Source organism: Perca flavescens, chromosome 19, assembly GCF_004354835.1.
Source record: "Perca flavescens isolate YP-PL-M2 chromosome 19, PFLA_1.0, whole genome shotgun sequence".
Taxonomy (NCBI): Eukaryota; Metazoa; Chordata; class Actinopteri; order Perciformes; family Percidae; genus Perca; species Perca flavescens.
In genome coordinates this window covers 1,017,479-1,038,291 of record NC_041349.1, presented here as the reverse complement: position 1 = coordinate 1,038,291, position 20,813 = coordinate 1,017,479, and the positions used below count along the sequence as shown (strand labels likewise).

The following is a 20,813-nucleotide window of genomic DNA, read 5'->3' as shown; positions in this document are numbered from 1 at the left end:
CTAGTTCAACTTTCGAAATGTAGCTTTTCAGCATTCACACGCATTTTCTGCAGGAAATACATCTTCTACTTACTCTTCAACAGACAGTTTTTCCCCTTCCTGTCCAATGAAAACCATGTATCTCCAGATGTGTGATGATGTTGAATGTTGGTGATAAACTGAAGGATTATATGGAGTCATAAGAGTGTCATAGAGAAAAAGAAATGATTATACATGAGTTAAAAATCCCAGAATTAACCAAAAACTTCCCCCCGAATACAACCAGCTGTTCTCATGTGTCTAATGTCTAATCCACTGAAGGAGCCTGTGAGATACTATATATATATATATATATATATATATATCCATCCATCCATCCATCCATCTTCGTCCGCTTATCCGGTGTCGGGTCGCGGGGGGAGCAGCTCCAGCAGGGGACCCCAAACTTCCCTTTCCCAAGAACATTAATATTATATATATATATATATATATATATATATATATATATATATATATATATATATATATATATATATACGTAGATACCACATTGGCCACTCCTGTTTATTAGAGTGATATGTTGACACTGCAGCCATTTCCTAACAAACATTGTGTTCGTCCTAATGTATGAGTGTCTATGGAGGCAGAAGGTCTATCCACAATTATAATCATAATTCCTCGCTGAATTTTCAAGAGGTTTACTACAAATGCCAGACATGTATTTATAATACAGAATACTTGGTTAAATTAAAAATGGTTTTCTTACCAAAGTTTTTTTTTTTTTGACAGGCTGCTGATTTAAGCCTTGATACAGTTTAAACAGGTGAGTTATATAACAGTTGTTATGAAGGGTGAAATTAGCTTCATAGACCAAAACCATTTTTTGTACCAAGCTGTAAACATGTTTATTTCTGATGTAAAGTTTGGATTTTTTCACATGGGGGGGGGTCTATGGGGGAATAACTCGAGGAAATGTTCAGTAACACACATAACAAACAACAAAGAGATATTAATAATCACTTAAATAATAGCATGACACAAGCTAGCAAAAAGAAAAAAAAAGGAAGATGTGTTCAGAGTTTAAAGTTGAATCTGCCTGGTTGTAGAGCTATCCTATTGGTGTAGAGAGACAACCGTTTATCCCGCCCCTCGGATTGAGCCCTGCCAATGGAGAGTTCCCAGACCCAACACCTGGATGTGGGGCTGGCTTGTCAGGACAGTAATTTAGCTTATTGTTAGCTTAAAAGAAGGATTAATGTCACCTTTTTGTGATATTAAATTCAATGCTTTCATAATAGTTAAATATTGTAAAACCTCTTTATCTGTGAAAGTTTATTCTATGTTGCTTAGTTTAGCATTTATTTTACTTGAACATCCAAAAGCAGTATAACAATCTTTTTCTGAGTCTTTAAAGGACAAATCCAGCGAAAAATGACCCTAGGGGTTAATAACACGTGTACCGAGTCAACCGTTCTCTGGGATATGTTTTCATGCTAATCTAATGTGACCAGTTTTAGTGCTAACTGCTAATTAGCTTATAACGCTAGTCGTCGGGGCAGAGGGGAAAGTAAAAATAAATCTCTATTTCTACTCCACTAACAAGTCCCAAAATATCACCTCACTTCCATGGTAGCATAATGAGGGTCCCTACATGTTAACCCCAGCATTGAGATCTTTGTAAGTGTACAGTTTATTAAAAAGATGGTATAGAACAGGGGCGGTTCTAGGAAACCCTTGTTTACCATAGGGTTAGGGTTAGTATTGTATAGTTATTGCTAAATCAGTAATTTCATGAACCTATAAGCTGAGCTAGCGACTGAACAACGCCAGCTAACATTTTTGACACTATGATAATAACAGTAGTAATAATAATGAGCAATTTTATTTTTTTTGTATTTATTTATTATTTCAGGACAATGCACATTGATGAACATGTACAGCAGTACACGTAAAAATGCCAGGATGTACCCCGGGGGCTAATTTCCATCTGTAGTCCATTAGGCAGGTTGAAGTTACAATAAAAAAATGACAAAAGATATACAATAGTAACATTTGCTATATAAAAACAAGGAGACAATTCATTAGTAAGTGTTAAAACGGAGACACAATTCACTAGTATGCTCTACTGGGCTAATACGGTACAGCATACTGTTAGAGGTGGTTGTATGTTTGGTTAGCTCTAAGCCACACCTTTACCTGGCTATTAAAAGGTGGCCAGAGTGGGACATCCCCTTATAGTTGGGGGTAGCATGTTCCATAATGCACTACCTTTAATACAGGGGTGTCCAAACTACAGGGGCCCATTATTATTGGCCCGTAGCTAATTCTAAAAATATAATGGCATATGGCCCACACATGAAATTCGTGCTTGACTGTATTGTACTTCTTAGTTTTACCACTAGGGGGAGCTACTGTCTTGAACAAGACAGCCTCTCCTCAAAACAAGAGCAGACAAAGAAAAACTTTGCAACAAGTGACCCAAAAATGGCAGAACCGAAGAAACGAAAAATAGCAAGTGAGTGCCGGAGATTTCAGACACAATGGGAAAATGAACATTTCTTCAGTGAAGTCAAGGGGAAGTGTGTCTGTTTGATTTGTAATGAAACAGTTGTAGTGATGAAAGACTATCATGTACGACCACACTATGAAACCAAGCATCCAGACTACCACTGGTGCTGAGAGAGAACAGGAAGTTAAGCAAATGGCAGCTAGCTGTTTTTTGGGAACCACAATGACCGACAGAATCCAGACCTATGTGACACGTTTTCCAATCAGCTTCCGGTTTTCATTTTTTGGGCAACAATACAGATTAGTGCCGCCTGCTGTTATGGAGACGTATTAGGTCTCGTCTCTTCGGTGTGTTCTGAGGAACTTTTTGGACCGACTCGGGGAGACTGATCAGTCACACTGGCTTTACTGCCAACGGTTGGCCATCTGGTTGGTGTGTAACCACCTTAAAGGGGCACAACAACGGGTAAGGACATTTGTGTCAAATGCAATTGACAAGATGGGACTTAAATGGGACAAACTGTGTGGAGTTACAATGGATGGGGCTCCAGCAATGACAGACGAGCGCAAAGTAATGGCCTCTATGGTGTGCTCCAAGGTGTAAGAGAGTGGAGGCACGGCTGTTAAAATGCACTGTATCATCCACCAAGAAGCCCTCTGTGCCAAGACAGTCCAGCTTGGCAATGTGATGAACACTGTTGTGAAAACTGTCAACATAATTCGAGCATGAGGGCTCTACCACAGACAATTCCAAGCTTTTCTATCTGTTGTTGATGCTGGATACGGGGACGTACTCTACCATTCTGATGTGCTGCAGCGGTGTTTTTCCCTGAGATCAGAAATGGACCAGTTTTTGAAAGAGAAGGACCGACCCTTTGTGGTTAGCAGACCTGGCTTTTTTAGTTGATCTCACTAATCATCTTAAAGTGCCCATATTTTGAAAATAACACTTTTTCTGGGATTTGGGGTGTTCTTTTGTGTCTCTGGTGCTTCCACACACATACAAACTTTGAAAAAAATCCATCCATGCTGTTTTGAGTGAGATACGGTTTCTGAATGTGTCCTGCCTTCAGTCTCCTAGTGAGCTGTTCAAAATCGGCTCGGACTGTGACGTCACAGTCCGAAATGAGCTGGCTAACCACAACCGTTAGCTCGTAGCGTTAGCGTAAGCATGCTAACGCTAATGCTAACGCTAATGCTAACGCTAATGCTAGCATGCTACGTCGTTCTCAATAGCAAAGCACTGCTACAACACACAAGTTCACCATAATCTACAAAAGAACTACTTACATGTGCACCTTCATTTAGAAGTCTCCCAGCTAATCCTGCCTTGTAACTGACCAAAGTTGGAGAAACAGGCTCTCTTTTACTGTCTCTAGAGTTAGCTAGCTGACATGCTCTACATCTGAGCTACTGAGCATGTGCGAGTGCAATCAAAGATAGTACAGAAGAAGAACATGAAAAGAGGTCTCACTCTGTAGCTAAAACAGAAACCAGGTGAAAAGAGGATCTGCAGCAGTGAGAGAGAGCTGTGCAGTACAACAAAAATATGGTGTTTTTTGAAAATTAAACCATGTAAACCTATTCTGGTACAACCTTAAAATACAGTTATGAACCTGAAAATGAGCATAATATGGGCGCTTTAACACACTGAACAAGAGCCTACATGGCAAAGACCAGCCCGTGCCACAACTTTACGTGCACATGAAAGCATTCTGTGTGAAGCTCCGTCACTTTGAGATGCAACTACGCAACTTCAACGTGGCACACTTCCCCACGCTGTCCAAAATCAAATCTGCTTTTCCAAATGCAAAGCTTTCTGCAGCAACTGGGAAATACGTGTCTGTGATCACATCTCTCATCACAGAATTCAGTCAGCACTTAAAAAGATTTTTCCGTCATTGAGAAAGACATCACAGTGTTCTCGACTCCCTTCCTGGTGCACACAGCAGAAGTGGAAGAGAGCCTCAAAGTAGAACTTATTGAAATGCAGTGTGATAATTCTCTGGAGAAGCAAAGTCAGCTTCTCTCTCTACGCGACTTCTACCAGGGCTTGGAAAAAGACGAGTTCCCTCTGATGAGACGCCACAAAAGAATGAGTCTGTTCGGCTCAACATACGTATGTGAGCAAACATTTTCTGTGTTAACTCTGAACAAAAGCAGATTGAAAACCAGAATGACCGACAGCCATCTCTGATGTCCTTCACATCTCAACCACCAAACTCCTGACTGGCCAGCCATCCTTCAGTTCAAAGCGCAGCATCACTGCTCCCACTGAGTGCAATGCTGCTCCCATTATAGGTAAGTTACAAATATAAGACACAGTAATCATGTGTTAATAAGCACAATTACTTCATTACTTCACTCAATTAAAGTTGATAATATTTTCTAACAAACTATAGTTGGTGTGTTAACAAGCCTAATAACCTAAAATATACCCGTGCCCTCATGTTTCCCCCTTTATACAGGGCTGTGAAGGGGAACGTGTGTTATTAACCCCTAGGGTCATTTTGCGCCGGATTTGTCCTTTAAATCAACACTATGTAACTTTTCCTCTTCGGTCCTCCTACAGGTTGGAAGCTGAATTGTCAAACTTCCATAGTTGGTTATAGCCGGTAGAGAGCAGCAAAGTGAGGGCAGAAGTGCCGTTCACCCTGTTACGAGTTGATGATCCACTGAAACGATTTTGGAAACATTATTTTAAGTTGCAAATAGTTACTTTAAGATCAGTTGTTCGTCCCAAGATGGCGGCGGCACGAACGCAGTTTAAACATATTAACTGTTCAAGTTATTTTTAAAGCAGCAGACATGTTCTGATTAAAGCTTCCCAGTTATGAAGATTTGCTTCTTTTCTTCGTCTTAAGGGACAATAGACTATATTTCAGTAATTTGACATTACCTTAGTAAACAGTGATGGCATTTTTCAAATTAAGAACAAACCTCTTTGCAGCATTAGTTAAATAGCGCTAACAGTTGAACCCTGAACTCAAAATATTTTATTACAGGAATAAAAGCTAATTTTGAGGTGGAATGAAGGCCTTTAAAGGGAGGGAGTGTAATGTGTAGTTGTAGCCAGGATAACATCCATGCTGTTCAGAAGATAAAGTTACTGCTGGTCATCCTTCAATGTGGAGAGAATATCAGAATATAAGAACACAGCTATCAGGGCATGAGGAGGAGGCAGGAGGAAACATGTTGGCTCTGAAACATGTTCACTACGAGGCCGTGTGAATGCGCTGGTGAGTTTTAAGTGTACTACTCTGAGCAAAAGCTGACCCACATTGATCACAACCGTACGGCTTCTCTCCTGTGTGAATGCGCTGGTGAGTTTTAAGGCTACTATTCTCAGCAAACATTTTCCCACATTGATCACACCAGTACGGCTTCTCTCCAGTGTGAATGCGCTGGTGAGATTGAAGGCTACTACTACGAGCAAAAGTTTTACCACATTGTTCACACCAGTACGGCCTCTCTCCGGTGTGAATACGTCGGTGGATTACTAGGTCACTACTCCTAGTAAAGGTTTTACCACATTGATCACAGCTGTAAGGTCTATATCCAGTGTGAATGTGTTGATGTCTGTTTAGGGTATTCTGTCGTTTGAAAGCTGCCCCACATAGATCACAGCTGTAAGGTTTATCTCCAGCGTGAACACGTTGATGGCTTTTTAGGTTACTCTGTCGTGCGAAAGCTGTCCCACATTGATCACATCTGTAAGGTTTATCTCCAGCATGAATGCACTGATGTGCTTTAAGGTGACAATGGTGTGTGAAAGCTGCCCCACATTCATCACAGCTGTGTAGATTCTCTCCAGTGTGAACTCTCTGATGAATCTTTAAATATGCAGATGTTTTGTAGGATTTGTCACAGTGTTGACAGTGGTGACGTTTGGGTCCCTTTCTTCCTCTCCGTTTCTATAGCAACAGAGAGAGAGAGAGAGAGAGAGAGAGAGAGAGAGAGAGAGAGAGAGAGAGAGAGAGAGTTATGGTACAACCTTCTTTAAACCCTGGACATGCTCTCACAATTTGAACTCTTCATACAATAATTTATGACAAAATGAAGGAATATATGTTCAGGTTGCTGAGATGTTCACAAACAGCTCTATTGTAGTCCAGCCTTTACTTCAGAGACAAACGTGGTCACTTTGTAACACACGTTATAATGCTAGCCAAGCTGCTAGCATGGCATGCCCTCGTACTCTGCTTCTGACTGGCTAGTAGTCCTTACCTACATACTGTCAGGGCACGCCCTCATACTCTGCTTCTGACTGGCTAGTAGTCCTTACCTACATACTGTCAGGGCACGCCCTCATACTCTGCTTCTGACTGGCTAGTAGTCCTTACCTAGGTACTGTCAGGGCACGCCCTCATTCTCTGCTTCTGACTGGCTAGTAGTCCTTACCTAGGTACTGTCAGGGCACGCCCTCATTCTCTGCTTCTGACTGGCTAGTAGTCCTTACCTAGTTACTGTCAGGGCACGCCCTCATACTCTGCTTCTGACTGGCTAGTAGTCCTTACCTAAGTACTGTCAGGGCACGCCCTCATACTCTGCTTCTGACTGGCTAGTAGTCCTTACCTAGGTACTGTCAGGGCCCTCATACTCTGCTTCTGACTGGCTAGTAGTCCTTACCTAGTAGTCCTTACCTAGGTACTGTCAGGGCACGCCCTCATACTCTGCTTCTGACTGGCTAGTAGTCCTTACCTAGTAGTCCTTACCTAGGTACTGTCAGGGCACACCCTCATACTCTGCTTCTGACTGGCTAGTAGTCCTTACCTATAACTAGGTAGGTACTGCACTTGAGCGACTCCTAACAAAGGTGGAACAGAAGTGAGATGCCTCAGTCTTTGGCTAAAACAGAGAGCTCAACACACAGGGTGAAAAGAGGAGCTGAATATGATGCATACATATCTCTCCCTCCCTCTCCCTCTCTCTCGTATGAGATAAAATATACATGTCCTAAGTAACATATTAACTCCCACTGCTCGCTTTTAAGGCAAAGTGTACAGCTGTTTGTTTCTGCAAATGACAATTGACTCCTTCAATGGTTTCAGTTCAGAGCAGTAGTTCATAAATGTATATTTTTAGACTAGCATTCACTCGGTCGGCTATTATCTGCCACTTTAGTTTTTACAGAGGCCGAGTTTCCTTCTCTACATATTATATGCTTTGCATCCTCGTATATATGGACATACTGTAGGAAAGAAAGACACCGAAGAACTTGGACTCTGAAATCTAGAACCTATAAAGATAATTACGTGGTAAACTCAATGCACACTGTAAACATGACTAACAGTGTAGTCATCAGTTTAAAAAAAACAGCAAAATATAATAATATAATGTACATAATAACATTGAATAGGACTTTATATATATTATTAGAGATGCAACGATAGTTTCACGTGCTTGGAGATGACCGGCGAGCGGCAGGTCAGCCTGACGTATGGCGATTTCATGCCGGTCAATACACCGATTACAACTTTCTAGGCAGATTCCGATTAACAATTTTTCATTGAGTTTGACCGATACCGATTTTAGCCAACTCTGATTTAATTTTTTCTAACCACTTTACAGCACACACAAATATTTATTTTCTATCTTTTCTTTAATAGAAAATTATTAGTCTTCATTAAGGCAATATAACAGCACCAATGACTGTGACATTAATATTTTATATTATAAATCCTATACTACACCCTAGTGGTCAGAATGTATATTGCAGACATTTTATCAATAACTTCAATGGGCTCCTACAACTTCCTTTCTCCACATTAGATCTCTAACAACAGAATGATCCACAGAGCCTCAACTCTTTCTTTAGAGTGGTTGTTGTGTCCTGAACACTGACCTGAACATCGCTGCTATCAGAGTCCGAGTCTGCTGCTGGTCTCCTGGGGACCTCGTTGGTATCAGAGACACAGTCCCAGTCCCAGTCCTGGTTGTCCTCCTCCATTCCTCTCTTGTCCTGAAATCCAGCAATGGTCACAATGTTAAAATAATAACAGGACTTAAGTGAACAGTAATATGTACCCGTAGCCAGGCCCAGACGGAGGGCTCGTCACCTGGGGGCCGGGTTGCCACGGAGCCCGGCCCCCGAGGGGTTGGACTCTTTTCTTCTCCGGAGTTGCCCAGGGTGTGAGGCACCGGGCGGGTGTGGGGATACTCACAAGCCCCCGGCTGAGCGCCGCATCATTGGAGTTTACCCCGGTGGACGAGTGGGTCACCTCAAAGGTTATTATAGTTTTACATTTTTCATTAGTTTTTATTTTTTATTTCGTTTTGACTTTTTGTTTTAAAATTCAGTTTAGTTTTAATTAGTTTTTAAAGCGGTTTTAATTGTTTAGTTTTTGAAAATGCTTAGTTTTAGTTTAGTTTTTATTAATTTCAGTCTTTGTTGGTAATATGGGTTACTTATTGGGGGCAAGATTCAAAAAGGTCAGAAAAAAGTATTGTGTAATAACTCAACAAAAACATCATACAATTTTAGAAATATGTATTCACAATATATTCAACAATAACACCAGTACATAAAATGTACATAGGATGATGAGCACAAATACAGTATCTCACAAAAGTGAGTACACCCCTCACATGTTTGTAAATATTTCATTATATCTTTTAATGGGACAACAGTGAAGAAATTACACTGTGTACAGCTTGTATAACAGTGTTAATGTGCTGTCCTCTCAAAATAACTCAACACAGCCATTAATGTTTAAAACGCTGGCAACTAAAGTTAGTACACCCCTATGTTAAATGTTAAATTAAAATAGCCCCACATCATCACATACCCTTCACCATACCCCCCACCATGTGATGATGTGGGGGTATGGTGAAGGGTATGTGATGATGTGGGGGTATGGTGAAGGGTATGTGATGATGGGGGGTATGGTGAAGGGTATGTGATGATGTGGGGGGTATGGTGAAGGGTATGTGATGATGGGGGGGTATGGTGAAGGGTATGTGATGATGTGGGGGTATGGTGAAGGGGGGTATGGTGTGATGATGGGGGGTATGGTGAAGGGTATGTGATGATGTGGGGGTATGGTGAAGGGTATGTGATGATGGGGGTATGGTGAAGGGTATGTGATGATGTGGGGGTATGGTGAAGGGTATGTGATGATGTGGGGGGTATGGTGAAGGGTATGTGATGATGTGGGGGTATGGTGAAGGGTATGTGATGATGTGGGGGTATGGTGAAGGGTATGTGATGATGTGGGGGGTATGGTGAAGGGGTGGTGATGTGATGATGTGGGGGGTATGGTGAAGGGTATGTGATGATGTGGGGGTATGGTGAAGGGTATGTGATGATGTGGGGGTATGGTGAAGGGTATGTGATGATGTGGGGGTATGGTGAAGGGTATGTGATGATGTGGGGGTATGGTGAAGGGTATGTGATGATGTGGGGGTATGGTGAAGGGTATGGTGTGGGGGTATGGTGAAGGGTATGTGATGATGTGGGGGTATGGTGAAGGGTATGTGATGATGTGGGGGTATGGTGAAGGGTATGTGATGATGTGGGGGTGGGTGAAGGGTATGTGATGATGTGGGGGTATGGTGAAGGGTATGTGATGATGGGGGGGTATGGTGAAGGGGGGTATGGTGTGATGATGTGGGGGTATGGTGAAGGGTATGTGATGATGTGGGGGTATGGTGAAGGGTATGTGATGATGTGGGGGGTATGGTGAAGGGTATGTGATGATGTGGGGGTATGGTGAAGGGTATGTGATGATGATGATGGGGGTATGGTGAAGGGTATGTGATGATGTGGGGGTATGGTGAAGGGTATGTGATGATGTGGGGGTATGGTGAAGGGTATGTGATGATGTGGGGGTATGGTGAAGGGTATGTGATGATGTGGGGGTATGGTGAAGGGTATGTGATGATGTGGGGGTATGGTGAAGGGTATGTGATGATGTGGGGGTATGGTGAAGGGTATGTGATGATGTGGGGGTATGGTGAAGGGTATGTGATGATGTGGGGGTATGGTGAAGGGTATGTGATGATGGGGGGGTATGGTGAAGGGTATGTGATGATGTGGGGGTATGGTGAAGGGTATGTGATGATGTGGGGGGTATGTATGGTGAAGGGTATGTGATGATGTGGGGGGTATGGTGAAGGGTATGTGATGATGTGGGGGTATGGTGAAGGGTATGTGATGATGTGGGGGTATGGTGAAGGGTATGTGATGATGTGGGGGTATGGTGAAGGGGTATGTGATGATGTGGGGGGTATGGTGAAGGGTATGTGATGATGTGGGGGTATGGTGAAGGGTATGTGATGATGTGGGGGTATGGTGAAGGGTATGTGATGATGTGGGGGGGTATGGTGAAGGGTATGTGATGATGTGGGGGTATGGTGAAGGGTATGTGATGATGTGGGGGGTATGGTGAAGGGTATGTGATGATGTGGGGGTATGGTGAAGGGTATGTGATGATGGGGGGTATGGTGAAGGGGGGGTGATGATGGGGGGTATGGTGAAGGGTATGTGATGATGGGGGGGGTGGTGAAGGGTATGTGATGATGTGGGGGTATGGTGAAGGGTGATGTGAAGGGTATGATGATGGGGGGTATGGTGAAGGGTATGTGATGATGTGGGGGTATGGTGAAGGGTATGTGATGATGTGGGGGTATGGTGAAGGGTATGTGATGATGTAGGGGTTCTAAACATACGAAAACCGGGTATCTGGATGATGTGGGGGGTATGGTGAAGGGTATGTGCTGATGTGGGGGTTCGTTGAAAATGGAACAAACAGCAATGAATGATGGTGACAATGTGTTTTATGGTGAAGGGTATGTGATGAACCTGAGGGGGTATGAGAGTGAAGGGTATGTGATGATGTGGGGGCTATGGTGAAGGGTATGTGATGATGTGGGGGGACGACCTGTGAAGGATATGTGATGATGGGGGGCGGATGGTGAAGGGTATGCAGATGATGGGGGGCCGTATGACACGAAGGGTATGTGATGAAATAAATGGGGAGGAATGAGCCTGGACATTTCAGGGTGTTTTAAACTGTGATGAAACTGTTCAGAAGGGTGATGGTGAAGGGTCTGTGAACCGATGATAATAAATATTCTTTGTATTAACAAGGGTTTGTTTTGATGATGTTCATCTTTTAGGGGAAGAATGGGACTATGGTGAAGAGGCATTACATTTTGAACAAAGTGATGTGGGGGTATGGAACGTGAAATATGGAGCTTTGATTTCAAAAAGGTACTGATGTGGGGGGTTTTATGGTGAACAGGAGCATTTAATGATGGGGGGTATGGTGAAGGTTTATTATTTAATTTGAACCAGGTGATGTGATGATGTTTGGGACTATGGTGAAAAATATCGGGTATGTGATGATGTGGGGGGGATGGTTTTGAAGGGTATGGGTGATGATGATGGGGGGGGTATGGTGAAGGGTATGTGATGATGTGGGGGTATGGTGAAGGGTATGTGATGATGATGGGGGGGTATGGTGAAGGGTATGTGATGATGGGGGGGTATGGTGAAGGGTATGTGATGATGTGGGGGTATGGTGAAGGGTATGTGATGATGTGGGGGTATGGTGAAGGGTATGTGATGATGGGGGGATGATGGGGGGTATGAAGGGTATGTGATGATGGGGGGTATGGTGAAGGGTATGTGATGATGGGGGGTATGGTGAAGGGTATGTGATGATGTGGGGGTATGGTGAAGGGTATGTGATGATGGGGGGTATGGTGAAGGGTATGTGATGATGTGGGGGTATGGTGAAGGGTATGTGATGATGTGGGGGTATGGTGAAGGGTATGTGATGATGATGGGGGTATGGTGAAGGGTATGTGATGATGGGGGGGTATGGTGAAGGGTATGTGATGATGGGGGGGTATGGTGAAGGGTATGTGATGATGGGGGGTATGGTGAAGGGTATGTGATGATGTGGGGGTATGGTGAAGGGTATGTGATGATGGGGGGGTGGGGTATGTGATGAGGGGGTATGGTGAAGGATGATGATGGGGGGTATGGTGAAGGGTATGTGATGATGTGGGGGTATGGTGAAGGGTATGTGATGATGTGGGGGTATGGTGAAGGGTATGTGATGATGGGGGTTATGGTGAAGGGTATGTGATGATGTGGGGGTATGGTGAAGGGTATGTGATGATGTGGGGGTATGGTGAAGGGTATGTGATGATGTGGGGGGTATGGTGAAGGGTATGTGATGATGTGGGGGTATGGTGAAGGGTATGTGATGATGTGGGGTATGGGTAGGGTATGTGATGAGGTGGGGGGTATGGTGAAGGGTATGATGGTGGGGGGTATGGTGAAGGGTATGTGATGATGTGGGGGTATGGTGAAGGGTATGTGATGATGTGGGGGTATGGTGAAGGGTATGTGATGATGTGGGGGTATGGTGAAGGGTATGTGATGATGTGGGGGTATGGTGAAGGGTATGTGATGATGTGGGGGTATGGTGAAGGGTATGTGATGATGTGGGGGTATGGTGAAGGGTATGTGATGATGTGGGGGTATGGTGAAGGGTATGTGATGATGTGGGGGTATGGTGAAGGGTATGTGATGATGGGGGGGTATGGTGAAGGGTATGTGATGATGGGGGGGGTATGGTGAAGGGTATGTGATGATGGGGGGGTGGTGAAGGGTATGTGATGATGTGGGGGTATGGTGAAGGGTATGTGATGATGGTGGGGGTATGATGATGGTGAAGGGTATGTGATGATGTGGGGGTATGGTGAAGGGTATGTGATGATGTGGGGGTATGGTGAAGGGTATGTGATGATGTGGGGGGTATGGTGAAGGGTATGTGATGATGTGGGGGTATGGTGAAGGGTATGTGATGATGTGGGGGTATGGTGAAGGGTATGTGATGATGTGGGGGTATGGTGAAGGGTATGTGATGATGTGGGGGGTATGGTGAAGGGTATGTGATGATGTGGGGGTATGGTGAAGGGTATGTGATGATGTGGGGGTATGGTGAAGGGTATGTGATGATGATGGTATGGGGGGGTATGTGATGATGTGGGGGTATGGTGAAGGGGGGGTGTGATGATGTGGGGGGTATGGTGAAGGGTATGTGATGATGGGGGGGTATGGTGAAGGGTATGTGATGATGTGGGGGTATGGTGAAGGGTATGTGATGATGTGGGGGTATGGTGAAGGGTATGTGATGATGGGGGGTATGGTGAAGGGTATGTGATGATGGGGGGTATGGTGAAGGGTATGTGATGATGTGGGGGTATGGTGAAGGGTATGTGATGATGTGGGGGGTATGGTGAAGGGTATGTGATGATGTGGGGGTATGGTGAAGGGTATGTGATGATGTGGGGGTATGGTGAAGGGTATGTGATGATGTGGGGGTATGGTGAAGGGTATGTGATGATGGGGGGTATGGTGAAGGGTATGTGATGATGTGGGGGTATGGTGAAGGGTATGTGATGATGTGGGGTATGGTGAAGGGTATGTGATGATGTGGGGGTATGGTGAAGGGTATGTGATGATGTGGGGGTATGGGAAGGGTATGGATGAAGGGGGGTATGGTGATGATGTGATGATGGGGGTATGGTGAAGGGTATGTGATGATGTGGGGGTATGGGTATGAAGGGGGGGTATGTGATGATGTGGGGGGTATGGTGAAGGGTATGTGATGATGTGGGGAAGGGTATGTGATGAAGGGGGGCATGGTGAAGGGTGATGATGGGGGTATGGTGAAGGGTATGTGATGATGTGGGGGGTATGGGGTATGTGAAGGGGGGCATGGTGAAGATGATGATGGGGGTATGGTGAAGGGTATGTGATGATGTGGGGGTATGGTGAAGGGTATGTGATGATGGGGGGGTATGGTGAAGGGTATGTGATGATGTGGGGGTATGGTGAAGGGTATGTGATGATGGGGGGTATGGTGAAGGGTATGTGATGATGTGGGGGGTATGGTGAAGGGTATGTGATGATGGGGGGGGGTATGGTGAAGGGTATGTGATGATGTGGGGGGTATGGTGAAGGGTATGTGATGATGTGGGGGTATGGTGAAGGGTATGTGATGATGTGGGGGTATGGTGAAGGGTATGTGATGATGTGGGGGGGTATGGTGAAGGGTATGTGATGATGTGGGGGTATGGTGAAGGGTATGTGATGATGGGGGGTATGGTGAAGGGTATGTGATGATGGGGGGTATGGTGAAGGGTATGTGATGATGGGGGGTATGGTGAAGGGTATGTGATGATGTGGGGGTATGGTGAAGGGTATGTGATGATGGGGGGTATGGTGAAGGGTATGTGATGATGGGGGGGTATGGTGAAGGGTATGTGGATGGGGGGGTATGTGATGATGGGGATGGGGGGTATGGTGAAGGGTATGTGATGATGTGGGGGTATGGTGAAGGGTATGTGATGATGGGGGGGGGTATGGTGAAGGGGGGGCATGTGATGATGATGGGGGGTATGGTGAAGGGTATGTGATGATGTGGGGGTATGGTGAAGGGTATGTGATGATGGGGGGGTATGGTGAAGGGTATGTGATGATGGGGGGGGTATGGTGAAGGGTATGTGATGATGTGGGGTATGGTGAAGGGTATGTGATGATGGGGGGGTATGGTGAAGGGTATGTGATGATGGGGGTTTATGGTGAAGTATCCTGGCCATGGAATAACTGGCCTTTATATCTGCCTCTATATTAAAAAGGTGGACTGACTTTAGTGTCCAGCAGTTTATACATTTTTAAATGAGTTATTTTGAGGGAATTTACACCATATCAAGCTACACGAATATAGTTCAAATGTGATTTTTGTTGTCCCATTAAAAGATATAATGAAATATTTACAAATGTAAAAACACTTTGAGAGTTCTAAACAGTCTACACAGACGCAGCAGTAAAAAAATGTGTTAGTAACCAGGAAAACCCTAAATAGCCAACTTGGAACATCAACAGGTGTTTTGAATTTTGGTTCGAGTAAAGTAGCAAACTTTTAGATCAACAGTTGTAAGATCCCAGACTTTTGTACTGCTTAATTATGTTTGATAGAGGAAATGAAAAGAACAAACAGCAATGAATAACATTTAATCAGGCCCTGACAATGTGTTTTATGATGGGTGTTTTGGGGAAGGGGGCTTTGCCTTCTCCTTGCCCTGTCACTGCTTGTTAAGGTAAGCTAGGTTAGCCTCCTTGTGCCGCTTCTCTAATGTACTTTCAAATTCGTGGGATTTTTCCCTTAATTGTCCACTTATTTTACCTCCTTCCACTGCGAGGCACTTGCTTTTATCTGACCCAGTCATAATCAAATAAGTCTCTGCCGCTTTCTCCAGACTTTCAGTACCGCTATGATGCCAGGTGAGGGATACGGACGTGTTGTGTTCAATTTTACGTGGAATGTCGGAATTTCTGGGTTCCCAGTCGGAAACTACGGCATAGACTGAATAAAACAGGTCGGAAATGTCAACTCTGAAAGATATAAAGTTATTTGCTCTGTGAAAGACATTGACAAAGACGAAAACTAAGGACATTTACTCGATAATTTTATTTCATTTTAGTTAGTTTTGCAAACAGACATTACAGTTTTAGTTTAGTAATCGGTTTTTTGTAATGCCTCGTTTTTATTTTTATTTCAGTTAACAGCAATGTTTTTCCCCATCTAGTTTTCGTTATTTCGTTCGTTTTCGTTAACGATTATAACCTTGGTCACCTCCCTACGCCTGCGGGTTGGGGGGGGGGACTCTGACTGTTGTTTGTGCATATGCACCAAACAGGAGTTCGGAGTATTCGGCCTTCTTGGAGACCTTGAATGGAGTCCTGCATGGGGCTCCAGTGGGGGACTCCATTGTTCTGCTGGGGGACTTCAACGCACACGTGGGCGATGATGGAGAAACCTGGAGAGGCGTGATTGGGAGGAACTGATCTAAACCAGAGTGGTTGTTTGTTGTTGGACTTCTGTGCTAGTCATGGATTGTCTATAACGAACACCATGTTCCAACATAGGGATGAAGTGTACTAGAGCACTGGTTCCCAACCTGGGGTCCGGGCACCACCAGGGGGGCGGCAAAGATCACAGGGGGGGCGCGAGTCTTTATCTGGTTTGAGGTTGAGGTAAAAAAAAAAAATGTTTTGCACATGTTAAACAAATTATAATACACTAGAATATCTAATGTATACAAAAGTCTGTATGAAAACTATATTTTGTTGTATCCTCAATTTTCCTGCCGCCACGGCATCACTATTTTATGAATGAAACATGCCGGAGAAACAGTGCTGATAACTCGTCTGTATCAAAAAAAGAAAGAGAGGCTCTATCTCGAGAGTTACCTCAACTTCGGTTTTGGGTGGGGGGCTCAGCTTTTCTTAGACATGAGTAGGGGGGGCGCCAAGGAAAAAAGGTTGGGAACCACTGTACTAGAGCACCAAAGGTCAATGATCGATTTCATAATCGTTTCATCTGATCTGAGGCCGTATGTTTTGGACACTCGGGTGAAGAGAGGGGCGGAGCTGTCCACCGATCACCATCTGGTGGTGAGTTGGGTCAGGGTGGGGGGGGAAGACTCTGGACAGACCTGGTAAGCCCAAACGGGTAGTGCGGGTAAATTGGGAACGTCTGGAGGAGGCCCCTGTCCGACAGACTTTCAACTCACACCTCCGGCGGAGCTTTTCGTGCATCCCTGTGGAGGCTGGGGGCATTGAACCCGAGTGGAGATTTTTTTTTTTTGCTATTGTGTTTTTGTTCAAAGGACTTTAAGTTACATATCTTAAGTTTGTATTTTTATACATTTTATTAATCAGAACTTTAATATATTTTGATATCCTCTGTTCTGTTGTGACAATAAAACAAACTAGTTTCTTTTTAAACTGCATTATATTATTTTAGTGAGGACTCATAAACAACTAAAAATAACTAATGTTAGGGAAATCTGTTTATGTTTTGTTATGTGTTTTGTAATATTCACATTTTGTCAATATCGTGCATCCCTATAACGTACCACACTGGCATATGCCATCAACGATGCTGCTGAAGTGGGCAGCATGTACCACCAGGGGATTTTTGGATGTCTATACTACCACCATAGACTGTATAATTATACATATATTTTTATGCCTATACCCCTACCATAAACTGTATATTTATACATATATTTTTATGCCTATACCCCTACCATAGACTGTATATTTATACATATATTTTTATGCCTATACCCCTACCATAGACTGTATATTTATACATATATTTTTATGCCTATACCCCTACCATAGACTGTATAATTATACATATATTTTTATGCCTATACCCCTACCATAGACTGTATAATTAGAACATATATTTTTATGCCTATACCCCTACCATAGACTGTATAATTAGAACATATATTTTTATTCCTATACCGCATAATTATACATATATTTTATGTCTATGCTCGCCACTGTAGCCAGTCTGAATAATCAATAACAGAATGCTGGGATATGAGTGATGCTTTTGAAAGGATTAAATTAATGAATTAATATCATAGCTATAGCTAACAGTATATACGATTTAAAGCTAACAACCTTAGAGCAAACTAAACTGTACTTTACACCATAATGAAACGAAAAATAAAATTACTCTTGTATGTATATCTGGCATGATTATAACAACGTTATCACATATTCCATCATAAAACTCCACATTGCAGAACATTAACCATGCACACGTAGAGCATTAGGGCTGCACGATTATGGCCAAAATGATAATCACGACGATTTTGATCAATATATTGATCACGATTAATTATCACAATTATTTATTGATTTTAACCAAAACAAATGTTATTGTCACATAGGCACACATGAGTATGCCATTTCAGCTGTTGTGCGACCGCTTTCCAAACATGCGCGTTTGCTGTGAAAAGATACAGGCAACGCAATTCTGTTCACGTTAACGACGCATGTTAAAATCCCGGTATCTACCAGACGAAATAGCAACGCGGATTACGGTGCCACGTAAATGTCTGCGTTGCTCTGTGATACTCCAAAACAGACGTTAGAGGCAACAGAAACATCGCTGCATTTCACGCTAGTAGACACTAATAACATGTTACACAGCAGGTAACGTTAGCCTACCGTTAGCTACAGTAGACACTAATAACATGTTACACAGCAGGTAACGTTAGCCTAACGTTAGCTACAGTAAACACTAATAACATGTTACACAGCAGGTAACGTTAGCCTACCGTTAGCTACAGTAAACACTAATAACATGTTACACAGCAGGTAACGTTAGCCTACCGTTAGCTACAGTAAACACTAATAACACGTTACACAGCAGGTAACGTTAGCCTACCGTTAGCTACAGTAAACACTAATAACACGTTACACAGCAGGTAACGTTAGCCTACCGTTAGCTACAGTAAACACTAATAACACGTTACACAGCAGGTAACGTTAGCCTACCGTTAGCTACAGTAAACACTAATAACACGTTACACAGCAGGTAACGTTAGCCAAAGTACCGTTAGCTACAGTAAACACTAATAACACGTTACACAGCAGGTAACGTTAGCCTACCGTTAGCTACAGTAAACACTAATAACACGTTACACAGCAGGTAACGTTAGCCTACCGTTAGCTACAGTAAACACTAATAACACGTTACACAGCAGGTAACGTTAGCCTACCGTTAGCTACAGTAGACACTAATAACACGTTACACAGCAGGTAACGTTAGCCTACCGTTAGCTACAGTAAACACTAATAACACGTTACACAGCAGGTAACGTTAGCCTACCGTTAGCTACAGTAAACACTAATAACACGTTACACAGCAGGTAACGTTAGCCTAACGTTAGCTACAGTAAACACTAATAACACGTTACACAGCAGGTAACGTTAGCCTAACGTTAGCTACAGTAAACACTAATAACACGTTACACAGCAGGTAACGTTAGCCTAACGTTAGCTACAGTAAACACTAATAACACGTTACACAGCAGGTAACGTTAGCACCGTTAGCTACAGTAAACACTAATAACACGTTACACAGCAGGTAACGTTAGCCTAACGTTAGCTACAGTAAACACTAATAACACGTTACACAGCAGGTAACGTTAGCCTAACGTTAGCTACAGTAGACACTAATAACATGTTACACAGCAGGTAACGTTAGCCTACCGTTAGCTACAGTAGACACTAATAACATGTTACACAGCAGGTAACGTTAGCCTACCGTTAGCTACAGTAAACACTAATAACACGTTACAGCAGGGTAACGTTAGCCACCGTTAGCTACAGTAAACACTAATAACACGTTACACAGCAGGTAACGTTAGCCTACCGTTAGCTACAGTAAACACCAATAACATCGTTACACAGCAGGCAACGTTAGCCTGGTGTTAGCTACAGTAAACACTAATAACACGTTACACAGCAGGTAACGTTAGCCTAACGTTAGCTACAGTAAACACTAATAACACGTTACACAGCAGGTAACGTTAGCCTAACGTTAGCTACAGTAAACACTAATAACACGTTACACAGCAGGTAACGTTAGCCTAACGTTAGCTACAGTAAACACTAATAACACGTTACACAGCAGGTAACGTTAGCCTAACGTTAGCTACAGTAAACACTAATAACACGTTACACAGCAGGTAACGTTAGCCTAACGTTAGCTACAGTAGACACTAATAACATGTTACACAGCAGGTAACGTTAGCTCACCGTTAGCTACAGTAGACACTAATAACATGTTACACAGCAGGTAACGTTAGCCTACCGTTAGCTACAGTAGACACTAATAACATGTTACACAGCAGGTAACGTTAGCCTACCGTTAGCTACAGTAAACACTAATAACACGTTACACAGCAGGTAACGTTAGCCTACCGTTAGCTACAGTAAACACTAATAACACGTTACACAGCAGGTAACGTTAGCCTACCGTTAGCTACAGTAAACACTAATAACACGTTACACAGCAGGTAACGCTAGCCTACCGTTAGCTACAGTAAACACTAATAACATGTTACACAGCAGGTAACGTTAGCCTACCGTTAGCTACAGTAACACTAATAACAGGTAACGTGTTACACAGCAGGTAACGTTAGCAGGTACCGTTAGCTACAGTAAACACTAATAACACGTTACACAGCAGGTAACGTTAGCCTACCGTTAGCTACAGTAAACACTAATAACACGTTACACAGCAGGTAACGTTAGCCTATGTTACACAGCAGGTAACGTTAGCCTACCGTTAGCTACAGTAAACACTAATAACACGTTACCCACCAGGTCTGGGTGGGTCATAGTGTAGTAGACCTGTCCCAGACCACCTGAGAGGTCTGGATGGGTCATAGTGTAGCAGACCTGTCCCAGACCACCTGAGAGGTCTGGG

At 43.4% G+C, this 20,813-nt stretch overlaps 1 protein-coding gene across 1 annotated transcript in view; it reads right to left on the bottom strand.

Moving 5' to 3' along the window:
* LOC114546103 (zinc finger protein 721-like) overlaps positions 1-20,813 on the bottom strand; it is a 1,066,380-nt gene that overhangs the window by 1,037,385 nt on the left and 8,182 nt on the right. The window contains exons 3-4 of the mRNA XM_028564767.1: positions 8,333-8,449; positions 5,707-6,401 (exon numbers count right to left, since the gene is read on the bottom strand). Of these exons, the coding sequence (XP_028420568.1) occupies positions 5,707-6,401; positions 8,333-8,449 (812 nt within the window). The remainder of the gene's footprint in view (positions 1-5,706; positions 6,402-8,332; positions 8,450-20,813) is intronic.